General features: G+C 39.1%; 1 protein-coding gene across 3 annotated transcripts; it reads right to left on the reverse strand.

The window, feature by feature from the left end:
• Window positions 1-201: 201 nt before the first annotated feature.
• On the reverse strand, window positions 202-14910 carry card14 (caspase recruitment domain family, member 14). 3 transcript variants are annotated; one of them, XM_044115253.1, is made up of 20 exons: window positions 14605-14910; window positions 12686-12823; window positions 12280-12605; window positions 9633-9743; window positions 9419-9538; window positions 9011-9136; window positions 7782-7931; window positions 7568-7690; window positions 7039-7139; window positions 6474-6529; window positions 6220-6277; window positions 5606-5822; window positions 5404-5530; window positions 4636-4876; window positions 4498-4561; window positions 4288-4408; window positions 4017-4181; window positions 2766-2884; window positions 2346-2461; window positions 202-1521 (listed from the first exon to the last, which is right to left on the reverse strand). In XM_044115253.1, the coding sequence occupies exons 1-20, from the start codon at window positions 14816-14818 to the stop codon at window positions 1314-1316; spliced, it is 2901 nt and encodes a 966-aa protein (XP_043971188.1). In that variant the 5' UTR covers window positions 14819-14910; the 3' UTR covers window positions 202-1313. The 3 variants fall into 3 exon arrangements, with proteins under 3 accessions (XP_043971188.1, XP_043971187.1, XP_043971189.1); XM_044115252.1 differs by having other exon boundaries at window positions 6220-6280; XM_044115254.1 differs by lacking the exon at window positions 14605-14910 and having other exon boundaries at window positions 6220-6280; window positions 12280-12565.
• Between the last annotated feature and the right edge of the window lie 2140 nt (window positions 14911-17050).

Here is a 17050-nt window from a genome sequence, read left to right on the forward strand (position 1 = left end):
ATCACAAGACATCATTTGGTTGTGATTAATATCAGTGCAAATAATCTGAACTGGATATAACCGAATTGAAATAACCAACATATGCATTCATCTTATTTTCATAGAACTGTGTTCATTTCATGAGCAGTTCACTTGTTTACAAGCATATCACGCCGCTATGTTATGAAATGGTTCCAAGATCATTTATTTTAATAAAAAAAAAGAAACAGCTAGGTAATAGAGACAATCTTGATGTTCATTTATTGTTCTTAGCGATGTAAATTTGGATTATGGCAGGTAGATGTGCCTCTTAAAAAGCTTTCATTTATATCTAAAGCTAAATGGCTGAATTCAGAATGAAAATGCATAAGAACCTGTAAAACACTTAATCCTTCACAAAATCAAAGAGACCTTACGTTTTAGCCTAAAAGATCTGGCAATTAACATTTAAAAAAATATACAGCAAATTTTGAAGCATTTTTCCTACATTTCAAACTTCAGAGAAATTTAGAGTGATACCGTTTTTGTATCAGAAATTTAAGAACACTTTCAATGTGAATGAAACTCTGGCAGGCAAAGACAGAGACAGAAGGAGAAAAAACATGAATATAATCTTTTGTCAAAGAGGCTGGCTGCAGAGAAGAGAGAAGTGCGCACACATACAAACCATGCTCAAGTGTGGCACGGTTTCTGAGAGAACAAAGGAAATAGTTGTTTGGTTGGGGTTTTTTTTTAAAGTGATTGTGTCAAACTGGGTGAAAAACACTGTATCATATTTTCTGATGCAAAAAGGAAAGAGAAAGGGATAAAAGAAGCAATGAGGAAGTGGGTTCAACATATTCTCTGAGTTCAGAGTTTAGCTTTGAGTGGCACAAACATCATGACCAGTTCCAGGCTTACTTCAGAGTCGGTGACAATGTAACAACCTGTGGACGATTTACAGAAACTAAACTGCCAGAGATATCTGTGGTGCTTATTTAATGTGTAACAATAACCTTTTATTTAACAAAATAGACATTTAAAAAACAGCAGTGGTAGATGTAGTGGTTTAAAAGAGATCTACACCAGATACAGTCCCTCATAACAAGAACTGACCTACAACAAATGTGGAGATAAGATTTCTAGTTGATACAATTGTGGTTTTACAAATGCTTGTTATAAATAAATACCTAAAATAGAAGATAATATACAGTTTATACAGGGCATTCCTACAGGATTTTAAACACTCTCAAGTATCATGGATACATACTGAAGTTTACAAAAACATCTCTTGTAAAGTGTATTCATCTTATACAGATATCTATAATTTTATCTCCATTTTCCTCCCCTTATCTTCACCACAGGTCCGGCTCCACCCAGACGACCTTCCTCTGCTCCTCCCAGATGATGGTACGGAGGCTGGTCAGCAGGGAGTTCTGGTCACACCAGGAGTCTGGAGCCATGCTGTGATACAGGCATGGCAGCTTGTCCAACAGCGGCTCCTCGCTCTTTGAACATGCAAGCAGCTGTTCCTCCGTCTGCCCGCTACGCTGCAGCTTTGACCTGCAAAACGGAAAATAAAAGAGGCGCATTGACTTCAGACCATGTGATATGTAAAATCATTTAACTGGAGTTGCTTACTGCAGTGTTTGAGCTAAAACATGGTAGTTCTGTCACCATTCAAGAAAAAGTAGGCGTTTTTTTTTTTTTTTTGTGTAAATACTCTAATGTCAATCATACTGTGTGGTAGCGTAGGGGTCATTGTCCTGCTGGAAGAGGAGAATGAAATCTTTTGCAGTCTCTGGTATGTTTTCATCAAGGATATGCTGCAGGTAGCTTCATACATCTTCCAATCAACTTTGACTGGTTTCCTCATTCCTCAAGACAGCAGCCCTGTGTCTCACTGGGCTGCTTTTCTCAAGTTTAGTTGTGGTCTCATTAGAAACTTTTTCCAAATATTCACTGTGTCTCCTACAGGCCTGTTGTATTTCACAAACTTGCTTTAAACTTCTCTACAGCTTTAAACCTGACCCGTCTGCTGCGTTTCTTACGTATCATCCTGTTTGTTCACGGATGTTCTCAAACAAACCTCTGAAGCCTTTACAGAACAGCTATTAAATTACTCACATTTTTTGCACTACTGAGGCGTCTTCTGAAGGCAATTGGTTGCACTGGATTTTATTCACAAGTATTGGACTAAAGACTTTTCACATTTTTATTCATAAAACACCAAAACGTCAAAGAATTATGCACTAATATATGTTGGTTTATTAAGCAGGATCCGTATAAGGTAGTTTCTGGAAAAGTTCAAGGGCTTTGACATTTCTAGCCCCTGTACGTGTAGTGCTTAAGAGAAAATTAAAAAAACAAAAATAAAACAAACATACTTCAGTTTACGTGCGTTGCGTGCGGATACGCCAATAAAGATGATAACTGGAAAGATCTCGGAGCGATGCAGCCGACGCACACAGTCCAGGCCTAATGGCAGCAAACAGTGAAGGCCCTGAGAGAAGGAGGGGGATGGCAAAACGTGGCATTAAATCAGAAAGATTGTCACTCTGAAATGAGTTCCTTATAATTTAAAGTGACTGTCTGCTTGTGCTGGTTTGTCTGGTAGTTTTAGGCTCAAATTAAAACCACAACAATTCGCAGTTTGGAGATTTGCATGCATAAACATACCTTAACTCTGTCCAAGAGGAATAAAACAAAGTAAAACATAAATGTGTGATTTTAAAAACGATTTTGTTAACAGATTACATCCAGACGGTCTAAATACACATGCTAAAACAAAAAGAGTGCGCTCTGACCTTTTTCATGACTTTCTCGACACTTTGAAGAGTGTAGCACTGGTTTCCACCAGGCTCCACCTCCTCCAGAATCTCAGACCTCTGGAGCCGAGCAGCATGTTCACTGGAGGTCAACATCTCTGCAGGGACAGCGACAAATCACATGGACTCACACAAAAACACTACATCCGTTAATCCTGAGCACTAAATATTTAATTTCCCCATGTTTTCCGCTAAATGTTCTTGTTCGTTGTTATTGTAATGATCAAACTTTCCCACAAAGATCAACAAACATTTAATTTACCCCACTGAAGGGAACATTGGCACACACTTACTATTTATAGCTGCTGCAGATTTTTTTTTTTTTTTCTAGAAATATTTGCCTACTGCGTTTATTTCCTTCCTGGATTACAGCTACAGATAAACACAATGAAATGTTTACCTCTGCCCAGTAAGAGACCAGATTGTTTACACAGGTAGTCAGACACACCGTCATTTCAGTGTAAATCGGAAGTAGAAGAAGAGATGAGTAATCTCACCAATAAAACGTGTTATGTCTACTGAACTTAAGGTGTGTTGCAAATGGATTCGTGCCCTGTAAACTTCTTCACTCTTTGTCATGTTACAGCCACAAACCTCAGTGTGCTTTAATACGATTTCATGTAAGACACACAAAGAAACAAAGTCTTGCATGACTGTGTAGTGGGAAGAAAATGATATGTGGCTCTAAAAATGTATCAATTTAAATCTGAAAATTGTGGTGTGTGTTTCAGCCCTCTTTACTCTAATATTCCTAAATACATTTCAATATGCCTAAAGGCCTTCAGAAGTCATCTAAGTGGTCGCCACAGCTGACTAGCGTGTAATTTAATTTAGTACAAATCCAGCGGTTCTGAACTTGAGCCGTTTTAGAAAGAGTGAGCAAAAATTTGTAGACAGAATCCTTCTCCCAAAGACTTGTCACTTTAAACAAGGCCTTGATTCAGGAGGGCTGAGTAGAAATGTACTCCACTTTTCACATTTTTGTGAAACAAAAAGTTGCATATAATTTTCCTTCCACTTCACAGACGCCCATTTTGTGTTGACTCATCACACAAAATCCCAATAGAATACATTGAGGTTTATGATTATAAAATGATAAGATGTAAAAAAAGAAATTCAAGTGACAAACATTTTTTATGTGTCAAAATTTTACCATGTTATAATATGTTTTCCTGCGACTGTATTGACAGAGATGAGGATGCGGGGCGATAACGCCGTAGCGTTGCTTACCAGGCTCACAGAGCTGAAAGCCCTGCCAGCTGGCCAGCTTCTTGTCCAGCATGCGTCCCAGTATTGTTGGCAGCAGCAGGATAGGCCTGCAGACTGGTGGGAAATGAGGAGTAACAAGGGTGTAGGGCATGAGGGTTACACAGCTTTTGGGTGGTGGCGGAGAACCTTCAGAGGTGGAAAAACAGAGGCAAATTTGCATCACTGCATCACCAAAACAGCAGTAAAGACGAGCATTTTACACTTGTGATGGTGCTGCTGCAGCTCACTGTACCTGGCTCGGTGCCGTTCGTGTTTTCTTCATCCACACTGACCCACAGAGGGTTCCTTCCTTGGCGCCCCGTGCTGACTATCCTCACTGCCTTCTGTTCGCTCCGGGTGTTTTCTCGTCCAGCCTGGGATGATGACAGTTTTTCCATAATTAACTTAGAGCCCTGAAGACTTTATTAGTTAGATTGCTTAAAGGTTTTTAAAAAAAAAAAACCTTCTGGCAATTCTTTGTCTGAAAGCTCATGTCTTCAATTGTTTGAATCAAAAGTCTCTGGGCCCTGTAACACAGAAGGAAATCGGTTGTCATCTCGACCTATTAGGATCGACTACCAGCTCACAGCAGAGCACCAACCTGTAATAATTGGGTACTGTTCCACTCTGCAGGTCAAGCAGCTGGCACGGGTGAACTTGGCTCGCTTGCCACAGATCCTCGGTGCCGGCAGGTCTCGTGTTTGTTACATGTAGGATATTGTTGCACGACACGGCCAAGGTCCCACTGGCACCAGCAGGAAGGGATAAATTGACCCGAATGTAAAAGGAATCTCCTGATGACATCGTGCTGCTCTGCAGCTGTTGCAGCAGCGCCTCGTAGTCTGCGCAGGATGACGACAGTAAATTTGCTGTAAATTTGCTGCAACACCTTCATCACCAGTTGCCCTCTGCACATGATGCTGAGAATGTTTGTCATATATTTTGTGGTCTCTTGGATGTAGTTGACGTACTCCAAGAGAGGAGTCCAACTAGTTTAGATGCCCATGGCCATGAAGGTGAATGGACAACATGAATGAATTGTTTCAGAAGGATGAAACAATCAAATAGTGCATACGATTTGCTGCACTATTTGTTTGTAACTCCATGATTTAATTACTCCTCTCTGATATGAGTCAGAATCCTTTAGTGGATGAGGTAACATTTTGATATTATTTCTCCATGTGACAAGATGACAAGTGAGCCGTTATCTAATTTTAAAATTGCAAAAAAGATCTGCTTCCTGATAACTTCACATCAGCTGGAACCATTATTGCCAACTGACTTAGAAAAAACAAAAAAAACAACACAAAATGCACAGTAGCACCAACTCTGCTCTGTGTTTTAGTCTTTTTAAAGCTGTAAGGTTTACCGTTTTGCCTGGGGCGGAGGGACAGCTGACAGAAGCCTGTAACCTGGCCCAGAGCCCAGGTAGCTTCTTCCAGAGTGGAGTCCTCCAACACCATCCTCAGAGCCCTGCTGTTTTGCTTATACCTGACCTGCAGAACAACAGCTTGATAAGAGTTGCATTATTCGTTACAGGAAACCTTCACCTTTTATCTCAGTACACTCACCTCCACAATCTGCGCCCCGGGGCTGATGCCGACAGCATGGGCGGCGCCGCCCTCAGTCACCTGGTGCACAAACACTCCAGACTTGTTTCCTCCCACGATGGAGAGCTGGCTTAGCAGTGCGTCACACTGGAGGGAGAGGCTCAGAACACGGCCGTTAACGCGGATGGCTTTTGGACGAGAACGCACCAGGAAAGGAGGGGCTGAAGATTTTGAGACGCTGAGGAGAAGAGAGAAAATTGGGGTTGATTTCCAGTATTCAATCCAATTATTGAGAATTCTTTGATTCAAAGTTTTCTAACCTTTGAAACAATACATTTAAAATACATTTTAAGACTACTAAGGCACCCTGATTGGCTGAGACAAATGAGTCACCCTTTTATTTGGAAAAAAATGCATCCAGTTGTCAGAATGCATTGCACTAATTCAGATAGTTGATTAAGACTTTATCTGTTTATTAAATCTGTTCATAGAGGTTTACAGGCCTGTTTTTTTTTTTTTGTTGACAAGATATTATTTACAGTTTACCCCATTTATCACCGGCATTATTCTTCAAGTGACACTATTTACATATTTAGGCTGTACTTTATAAACCCCAAGTCCTTTTTAGTCCTCACCAGACAGAGTTGGAGCCATGAGAAGAGGAAGGTCTGAGTTCCTGCTCGTCTTCACTCCCTGCTGAACAAAAGAAGGGCTGTAAGATGATCTGGCACCAGGGCTGCTTTCCCTGACAATAATATACCAGAGTTAATGTATCACTTTTCAGTGCTAAGAAAGGTTCAGATTAAAACAATAAGTAATAAAGGTATTTCATCTAAACAGCAAAAGACCAGACACAGCTCACTGTAGGACAGCTTTTGTCTCTACGTACCATCAGAAAGTAACACAAAGTCGTCCAGCACAGAGTCAGTTTCTGCTGTTTCCAAACTACGTGAGAAGAAAAAACAAACTAGAATGAACTTTGATAATATGCTTAGACACAGAAGACCCAAACAAGGAGGAGATTTTCCACAAATAGCTGAGATTAAATCATTCAACTGCACTAACTGGTTTCCTGGGGAGCAAATAGTTATAGCCTTTGGATGACAAAGGCTATAACTATTTGACACGGAACATTCCCTTAAGCTGTCGGAACAAAAGTAACAAAAAGAAAAGGGGTTAAAGAGTACAAACAGAAAGCTCAACACCTCTCGCCTGCCTCCATGACTGCTTACATGAACCTCACATTCCTGTGAATTAATGATTCACCTGAAAGTCATCTTACAACACCAGAAAATAATGTAGCTTTACAGAATTCAAATTTTCCTTTTTCCTGGTATGTAAGGTGACACCCACTCCCACCATCACCAATGAACAAATTCACTGTACATGTACATTATGCTATAGCACACATACACACACGCATGCATGCACACACAACAAACACACACACACACCTGCTGTCTTCGAAACAAACTTCCTGTCTTCTACGGAGAGACTCCAGACTGGGTGGTTCGACGCCTTTGGATCGGATGCTGGAGGGAACAACATCTTCTGACTAAGGATAAAGAGAACATAAATACAGCAAATAAAAAGCACTGATTTCATTCAAATTTTCTCAGGTTTTGTTGGAATTTTGCATTATTATGTGGACTAGTTATTTTAAGCTTAACAGAACATGATGTTGCATCTTGAGCACGATTTAGAGACTGAAAAGCCAGTCAGTTTTTGAATATACTTACTTATCTACATAGCCATTGGACCAGTCAAAGTTTAGGTTATTTTTATATCATAATTTATTAGTCAAAAAAACAGTTTTATTTTCCTTCTACTTCACAATTACAAGCCATCACATAAGGACGCAACAAGTCTGATCAAGTTTAAGGAGTACAACATTTTGAAAAGCAGTGTAGACTACTAAAGCATTACTTAACTCTAAATTTATCTTAAATAGAAACCCATCTCTCACAGTGACATGTTACAAACCTCTGAGGTGCAGGAATTCAGGGACATGGGGTTAAGTGCGTCCATGCGTCGTAGTCGCTGTCGGACTGGCAGAGGACATTCTTCAGAGCTGGAAGTTGGACTCTCCCAGCTGATCTCCTTCACCTTCAACCCCAACCCAAAGGCATCAGTAAAGTTACTTCTGCATCTGTTGTACTTTTGTGTGAATGTGGTAATTTGTGTGTTAAAAACATACATCAGATTTCCGCAGGCGGGGTCTGGGGCTGCGCTTTGCCTGAAGCGTGAAGACGGCGTCCTGCAGCTCCACCAGCTGACTCCTCAATGTGTCCTTCTCAGCCAGGATGCGGGCGATCATGGCCTGGGCATCGTCTCTGGACTGGAAGGCCTACACGCAAATTAATTCAAATTAATCAAAAGGTGCTCAGTCAAAACTTAATAGCGTCCTTACAGCTCCTAGACTCATCTAGATGATCACCATGGAAAAGTGGTTATGGACCAACTAAATGTGGAAGTCAGGGATTCTTCAAATCAATACATAACGTTGCTGACGATGGCTTCCATCAAGAAAAAAGAAATGCGGATTGGTGTTAAAGTGGTGTCACATTTCGTTTTTTAATAACTAACAATAAATGACAGCAATGTGGAATAGAAAAATAATGATTCATCTAAAGGTTACATAGTACGAATAAGCTTTTAGTTTTTATTTTTAAGCTATTAAAGATGGGATCTGATATTAGAAAAATGTTTTCAGCAATTTTAAATTACGCACAGAATATGATACATTTCATAGTACAAATACAGCAGTTAGGCTCATTATTCTTAACTGATAAATAGAGATTTCACTTAAAAATAAGGGAAGTATTACATGAGGAGGGTTTCTTAGGAGATAACAGGCTTTTTGAACCCAGGATTCAAAAGCAATTTTTAATTCAACTAGAAGACATAATCAAGAAAGAATGTTTATTACACAGTTTATTACACTCAGGCACTGCCACAGACACCAAACGCAATTATATAAGGCGGATAGCTCCATGATGCAGCTTGGAGACACTTGATTTTTTCTAAGGTGAGGCAGATTGTACGTCAACATTTTTCTTAGTACAGCGCTCGTGTTATAAATAGCAGCCAGGAGACCTCATGGGAATACAATGCGCAACAAAGCATACTTTTCATGCAAATCAACACACACACATTTCTGCTTTGACAGGTGTTCTTTTTAGATGTCAACCAATAAAAAAAGAAACCCTAACTCTGAACAGGAAGCTAAAACAAGCATGAAACAATCCAATAAAAAATGACTGATTTTACTGGTATGAGGCATTTATGAGGAAATAATAAGGAAAAACATTATGGCGGCTCAGTTCCAGCTGAACATTGAAAGTAAAATATGAAACAGAAGCACACAACTTGAAAAAATGGTAGTGGCATTAAGTAGTGACTGAGGGGAAGAGTTACTGTACCCACCTGGTCCCTCTCTACCTGAAGTTCCTTCATCTGGCTCTGGACCACGGTGCTCTTCTGCTCTTGCATCTTACAATCCAGAGAAAGCTGCTGCACCTGAAGGCTCAGAGCTTCTGTCTGATTCAAGAGCTGAAAAAGTACATATGGCTAAATTAAAAACATGATCAATGTCAGAAGCAAAACTGCTGCTAGGCTTTTTTTTAAAAAAAAAAGTTGCCTAGTCCAACATGTAAACTAATGAAAAAAACAAACGTAGTTGATGATTTCCCTGTGGTCAAGGAACAGTTTTATATGTCATGGTTAACTTTGGGCATGGAAATCTTAAAAGGTCACATTCTGTTAATACTGTTAAGCTGAATTTGCATGTTTTTCCTAATTCGTAACGGTGGCAGAGCACAAACATGCACACACCCCCTGTTTGTCTCTGAGCAGCTTTTCATTCTCCTCTCTGTAGCTTTTCAGGTGCTCCGCCAGCTCCACCTGACTGTCGATTGCCTCTGCCAAGTCCTGCTGCAGGATGTCCTTATGAGCCTGACAGGTGAGAGGAAGACAAGACAAGATCATGAAGAGTTAAGGAGAGGCTGATCCTAAGAAAACTGACACAACTCAATGAGAGGTTTCTGACCTCCTCTTGCAGCTGTGGGGTCTGAGAAGAAGAAACGCTTCGGAGGGACCGCTGTTTGTGGAACTCATTTTCCATCTGAATGCTCTGTAGGTCCATCTGCAGCTGATACACCTGCCATCAAAGACAACAAATAAATCCCAATGCTGATAATGAACTGCTGTGACCTAATAAAAACAAAACAGGTGTGTTTTATATGCCATGGTGAAGTCTGTTTTTGTAGCTGGACATAAGTCTCAAAAGGTTTCTTCAGAAATTCCCATCTCTTAAGAAAGAGCTGATATTCAGGTGTTTGATCCAACAGTACATGAATGCCAATTATATTTGCTCCGTTTAAAAAAGAACAGCAAAAAAACAACAACATGGTCCTCTGTACAACCTTCCCCTAAGTCCTACTGTGATGTTGCAGAAAGATGTTTAACTTTCTACTCATAACCAGTCATTTTATATGTATAGAGCAATTTTTATATAAAACAAGGCTAAAACAACGAGAGAAAAAATAGAAAACCCCTAAAAACTAGAGATCTAAAAAATAGGGTAAGAATGGAAAAGAAAAAAAGTACAGAAATGTGTAGTCAACAGTCATAATGTTGGTTAGAAGGACTGTGGAAGTGCATTTGGGTTGATGGAGATAATTAGAAGATACTTGAATTTGACAAACATTCATTCTAGAGTCTTCATTTCCTCATAAGAGGGTTAAAAAGAGGTCAAAAGTACAAGAAGATAAGAAGAAGACAAAACGAAAGACAAAAATCGAGACAAAGACAAGGAAGGAGCAGTGAGCTGGTAGAAAAATGTTGTAAATATAACAATATAAAAAAATAATCTTAATGCTTAAAAGTAAACTAAAAGCCAAAGATGAACAGCATGGACAACCGCATTGTCATTATATTTTTGTTATGTTTGATGTGCTGCAATGATTTAAGTTTATTTGTGATCCAATGTGTGTGTGTGTGTATGGGTTTTTTTTTTTAAAATAAGTCAAAGAAACACATAAAATTTGTTTGTAACTTATCCAAAGCTTGTTGGTAGCACCACAGATTTCTTAAATTTAGAAATACTTTTGAATAAGACATATTGGCCTATTATGCAAACAAAAATAAAACAGACAGGGCTTAAAAAAAAACAAAAAAAAAAAAAACATGCTGTGGTCCTCATTAAGAGATTACAACATCCTTTGGTCAAAATCCATCAGAAAATGTGAAGCTGCTCCTCTTTAAACACCTCTTGTCAGCTGTTCGATCTCTGAAACACAACTGCGTAACTAGCCCTGTCTGTTTCTATGACCTCATTGCAGACACATTGGTGGCACAATGTAGAATCCTTCAGGTTGAATAAGTACCAGTTACATAAACTTTGGGTTTAGTAGTTGGTTTTCTGAGAAGCTGAGATAAAGAGCTTCAACTTTTACCTAGAAACATTTCTTTCTGTAACAGTAGCAACAGTAGCAGCGACTGCGCATAGTGCCGTTAATGTCCTCAGTGACAAACAGCACAGGGTGGTTTCCTGGCACAGAAAAAAATGCATCAAAGATGCTCCCGTAGTCATATTTCCTGATTAGGATATGAAAAAATAAAAAGATTGCAAACTACTCATAGAGTATAATTAGCTCATTTCCTTTTAAAGTAAACCATTTAACTGCTGAAGCGAAATTACTAAGTGTAACATAAAAAAAAAATTAGGAAAAAAATATTCTTCTCACAAATCATTCTACTTTTGATGCAAGAAAATCCAGAAAGTTTTGATAGTGAAGATATAATAATAATAATAATAATAATAATAATAATAATAATAATAATAATAATAATAATAATAATAATAATAATAATAATAATAATAATAATAATGATAATTTAAGCTTAGTAGCTACATTTTTTTTTAGTAATATTTAGCAATAAACATTTTTAAAAAAAGCACCTTGAGTAATTCAATAAAGCTGCTATATTTGTTTCCTTCTGCCAGAACATTGTTCATAAGATAAAATATTGTCATTTCATTTTGCACATATAAAGTGGAGTTAGGAGACAGCAGAGAATATTGTGAGATTGGTGAAAGACTGAATGAGCCCACGCCGTTGTCATGAATCTGACCTCTACAGTTTAAACCTTGGTACTTTATGTGCTTCATCAGAATGGTCATTTGTAAATCAGAGAAAACAAAATCTCGTGATGTTTTCTTTGGGAAAAGATATTAACTGTCACAGACAGCATGCCAGCATTTTACCATGTAACGCAGGAAATTCTTAGTTAAGATTTAATCACATTCTCCAAATAGTTTTTCAAAAGACGTTTTTGATTGTTAATGGAAAAACCTAAGAATTATAATCAGTTTTTAGACATTGCCCTTTATATCCACCTTCACTGTCTTCCAGGAAGAAACAAGTTATTGTTTAACTAGAAAGGAATTGAGGTGAAATTCAAGATTGTCTAAATCATTATTTCTTCTGAATCTCCTTTTTGTACTTTGAATCTATTTTTTTATGATATTGTTAACATTAATCATGCTTTCCCTGGATTAGCAATAAGAGACATTGAGACTCTTAGAAGGACAAAGGAATGATAACCTAAAATAAATATTGGAGACTGCTTCTATTTTTTTAAGAGAATAAAAATATTAAAACACAAAGAGAAATTTTAAGGCAAAAACTCACCTGCAGGTTCAGGTCGTGCAGCCGCCCTTTTATAGCCGATTTCTCCTCTATGCTTGCAGTGTAGCGGATGTACAAGTCGCACTTCTCGTCCTTCAGCTTGGTGACTTCCCGCTGCAGAGAGCTCAGGTGTCTCTGCAAGCGTTCGTTTTCAGTCTGAAGGTGGCTGCACTTCTCTTCCTGCTCCATCAGTTGGCTGACCTCCGACTCCAGCGAGGAGCAGCGGGCGCTCATCTTGCCAGCCTCGTTGCGGGCCTCCTGCAACTCCGTCTGCATCCCCGTCACCGCTCTGATGAGATACTCGGTTAGCTCTGAGTACTTAATCAGACCTGTGAGGAGGACAATGCAGGTGAGCCGTAGGAGACAAAGACACCCTTTGAAAGAGTAGGAGATGTTTTAGGACACTTACCACTGAATCTCGAGGGCTCTGTGCTGGGCTGACGCCCTGTAACGTGGGTGTAGAGAACTGGATAATGAATCATCAGCCCCTCTAACAGAGCTATCGCTCCATTTCTTCCCTGGGTCCTCAGCAGATCCAACATGTAGCCTAAAAGGAGGTACAATTAATCTCCTTTTGTCTCAGATTCAGCTTCAGGTGAAAAGTGCAAAGTTTTATTTGGAAAGAACATAAAAAGCCTTTTTTTTTTTTTTTTTTATTCACCAGAATTCAGTTCATTGTTGTTAGCCTTGTTCGATTCTTAAATAAAAATACTGACACGTCTGGACAGTCATTCAAACAACTTTTGAAAGTAAAATTTTGTTAATTTACAAAGTCAGAAAAACTTTGACATTACCAGTCAATGCGTTAAACATTGCTTAATGTGTTAGACCCTGAATGTCAAATTAACTTTCTATTCACTTAAATGATTACATGTCTGCTCCTCTGAATGCTAAAATAATAGCATGAAGATCCAGGAGTAATTGCTTTATTAGCTCTCTAACTGGATGAATGGTGGTGTGGCAAAATAGCTGCGCTCCTACAGAGGGTTTTGACCATCCTTCATCTCTAACTTCTCCTTAGGTGTGTGTGTGTGTGTGTGTGCATGATTGTTTGTCCTGTCTGTCTCTGTGCTGCACTGTGACGGACTGCCGTTCTGACCAGGGTGTACCCCGCCTGTCGCCCATTGGCCACTGGAGAGAGGCACCAGCACCCCTCAGAACTCCACTAAGGATGAGCGGGTAAGATAATGGAAGGATGGACAATTTAGCTCTTTGAGAAAATGTAACAATAACGCCCTCCTGGCGTGTGTCTCATTATATCTGTCTTACGGCTTTTCAGAAAGTCAACAATCATATCAACGGTGAAACATGGTGGTGGTAGAGAGGTGGTCTGGGGGCTGCTGTACAGTTTCAGGACCTGAACCACTTATTGTAACTAAGGGAACTATGAATCTTGTTCTCTTGCCTAAAATGTAGGAGATTTTAGGCAAATATAAAGGAAGAAGGATGTTCAGCCGGTACACTAGAAAGTTTATCTCTGAATGTAAAACAGTGGATGGGTTTGGAGGGCTTGTCAAACTACACACTTAAATTTAATTCAGATGCTGTGGTAGGACCTCACATATTTATGGTTAAAAAATTTCCAGTGTTGCTCAATATAAACAATTCTGCAACAAAAACTGGGCCAAAATTCCCCCACAGTTATCCTACATGCCTGATGGCAGTTGCTGCTGCTGCTACCTCAGGTGGCTTTGGTTAGTTTTTAGATTTGGATGACAATTACTTTTTTACACAGGGTCATGTTGGTCTGAATAGCTTCTACCTTTAAAGAATTAAAAGATCATTTGAAACTGGCTCTTTGCATTTACTGAGGTCAGCTTTATCTGATAAACTTCGTTCGACAATCTGAGGGGAAAAAAATGTAAACAACAGGCATACCTTTGATTGGTGTTGCTCAATATAAACAATTCTGCAACAAAAACTGGGCCAAAATTCCCCCACAGTTATCCTACATGCCTGATGGCAGTTGCTGCTGCTGCTACCTCAGGTGGCTTTGGTTAGTTTTTAGATTTGGATGACAATTACTTTTTTACACAGGGTCATGTTGGTCTGAATAGCTTCTACCTTTAAAGAATTAAAAGATCATTTGAAACTGGCTCTTTGCATTTACTGAGGTCAGCTTTATCTGATAAACTTCGTTCGACAATCTGAGGGGAAAAAAATGTAAACAACAGGCATACCTTTGATTGGCATATTAAAAAGCAAAAAGAACCCATAACTTTACAATCAGAAGCTGCAGAAACCTCTGGACATTCTTATCGGCTTGAGCAGATCTAACTTTCTTAAAACAGTCAAACGTAAAACAGAACGTCTAGTCAGACAGCTTACTTGTTCTCATGCAGCGATTAGTCAGATTATGACAGGACAGGATCTCGTCTTCATCCACCTCTGTGAGAACCTTGACCTGCCTCAGATAGGGCAACAAGACGCACGGTCGGACCCCGAGGGAGATCCGGTGACGGTTGTCATTGATCAGCTCCCAAAGTTCCTCCTCGCTCAGCTCCTTCAGGCTGCGACCCTCTGGAACAGACTCCTCCGCCATCCTTAGTGCGTTGGATCACTGATGCGTACAGACAGCTGAAGCCGGTGAGGCGACAGCGAAAACACACTCCCACACACACACTTCTACAGCAGACCAACAGACTGAGTGAAGGAGCCGGGTAAAGTATGATTTAAAAAAAAAAAAAAAAAAAAAGGCAGGCTGGTTTCCACGCCCTGCTGTTTATTTCAAGCATGCATCTGTGGGCGTGAAGGAAAACCTGTGTGACAACCTTTGTTCTGCAGCTCAGCTAGAGGCGACACAATCATCTGATCAGGTTTTCACACATACTCGTCATATTTTAACCACATTCTTAAAAAGACACAGCTAAAACAAAGCGTTACTGTAAGCGCCTCACTCTAGAAGGCTGCTTATTTTGAAAGGCATATTCAGTGTCTCATCTAACATTAATAAGCTTCTTCTCTGCCACAGTGAGTGAGTGTTGAGATTAGTTTTTCACATAACTTTTTGGGGGGCCGAGGCAGATTCAAAACAGGCACATTAGAGTTCAGCTTAATAATTCTTAATCACAGGAAGGTAAACATTCTGCGCCATAGACAGGAGCAAACAGAGAGAGCAGCAGAGCAAAGTCCTCTTCCACTGAAGGAAATAATATTACCAGGACAAAGTGTTTTTCTAAGCCAAACATACGTAGGCTTAATGTGTCATAAGGGAGGATGTATACAAATTGAAGCCGCTGTAAATTATATATATGTGTAAGTGCGCTGGAGGACGTCTTTTATCAGTGGGCTCATAAAAAGTATGGAGGTTTAATGAAAGGTTTTGGAAGAAGCCCTGTAAACTGTTCATGTAAGTTAGATCTACAACTTATGCACTGACAAAGACAACTGTTATCTCAAAGACAGAACTGGTTTTGGATCATAAAAGCAAAATGATGCGACAACACACCGGCCATGGAAAAGCTCACGGAAGACTCAAAGTTCTTAAGCCAAGGCTGATGAACTCAAATGACTCTTTACAGCATTCTGGAGGATAATCAGCTTCTGTCAACAGTACAAGGCCTGATGATCTGCCTCATAGTCCTTAAAACAGTAAAAGCTGAACACTATGTGGAATTTTCCAGTAGGATATTATAAACGATTCTATAAAACGGAGCAACACAGAGTGCAACAATTGAATCATCCCACATTTGGTAACAGATAGATCACAGTCAGTTTTGACCTGTAAGTGTGAATCACGTACAAATTTTGGAACTATTTAGAAGACTGATTTAAACTTATGACAAACCAATCTCAGAAGTATTGTGAAAACTACATCAGTGTTTTACATTTTCAGAGAACTTTCAAAAGTTGAAAGATTTCTGTAGAAAAAAACCATTAAATTAGGTATGTCCTCTAGACCCTGAAATTAAATCTTTACATTGCAACTGTTTAGAAACTCCAAGTAGTTGACAGGAAAAATCGAAAGCTTATTGGCACTAACAAGCATTTGCATTTCGCACAATATAGAACTTCTTTCCTAACTACGGTATATATAATATATAATCATAAAGTAATTTAAATTGTTATATTCATCCGGTGGTTTGTACTAAAAAATATTTATTTTTCATGTAGCTTCACCAATTTTGATTTTTATTTGTTCAAAATCGCTGAATTTTCTTATTTTCCCATTAATTGTTCCTGTTTTCCAGACAGTGCCTTGAAAAATTATTAACTTTATTAACAGTCTTAAACAAATTTAATATGTGAACTTATTTCCAATAATTTAGCTTATGTATATAATGTACAGTGCTTTTGTCACCATTATCAGTGTTTCTGTAACTTCTTCAAACGGCAGAGAACAGGTTCGAGGTGAGGCAGGCAGTTCTCTTGCCTCTAGTTCTCACCTCTATCAGCAGAAAACTCAACATAACAACCATTATAGGGGAAATGTGTGAAATAATGTGATCAGTGACAAGGCACACTCAATTTCTGTCATTATTTGTTAGTTATTCAACAGTTTCACAAGAGGAAACCCCTTTCAGGAAACTCCTTTGATTTTCCTTGCTTCATGTTAGCAGTGATAATGACAGTTTGTTCAGGACAGTGAAACATAACCTGTAAACTGCTGTCAATCTATGCATCTATTTGCAAATCTGATTCTGATGACGTCAGTGCCTCACCAGCTATGAACCTCACCGCACGTCACTGGTTCCACTGCATGGCTGTGATCATTGAAAGGTCTTCACATTGTATTCATATCCACTCTGGATGTCTCCAGCATATAGACGTCATG

This window comes from Gambusia affinis, linkage group LG04 (genome assembly GCF_019740435.1).
Source record: "Gambusia affinis linkage group LG04, SWU_Gaff_1.0, whole genome shotgun sequence".
Lineage (NCBI taxonomy): Eukaryota > Metazoa > Chordata > Actinopteri > Cyprinodontiformes > Poeciliidae > Gambusia > Gambusia affinis.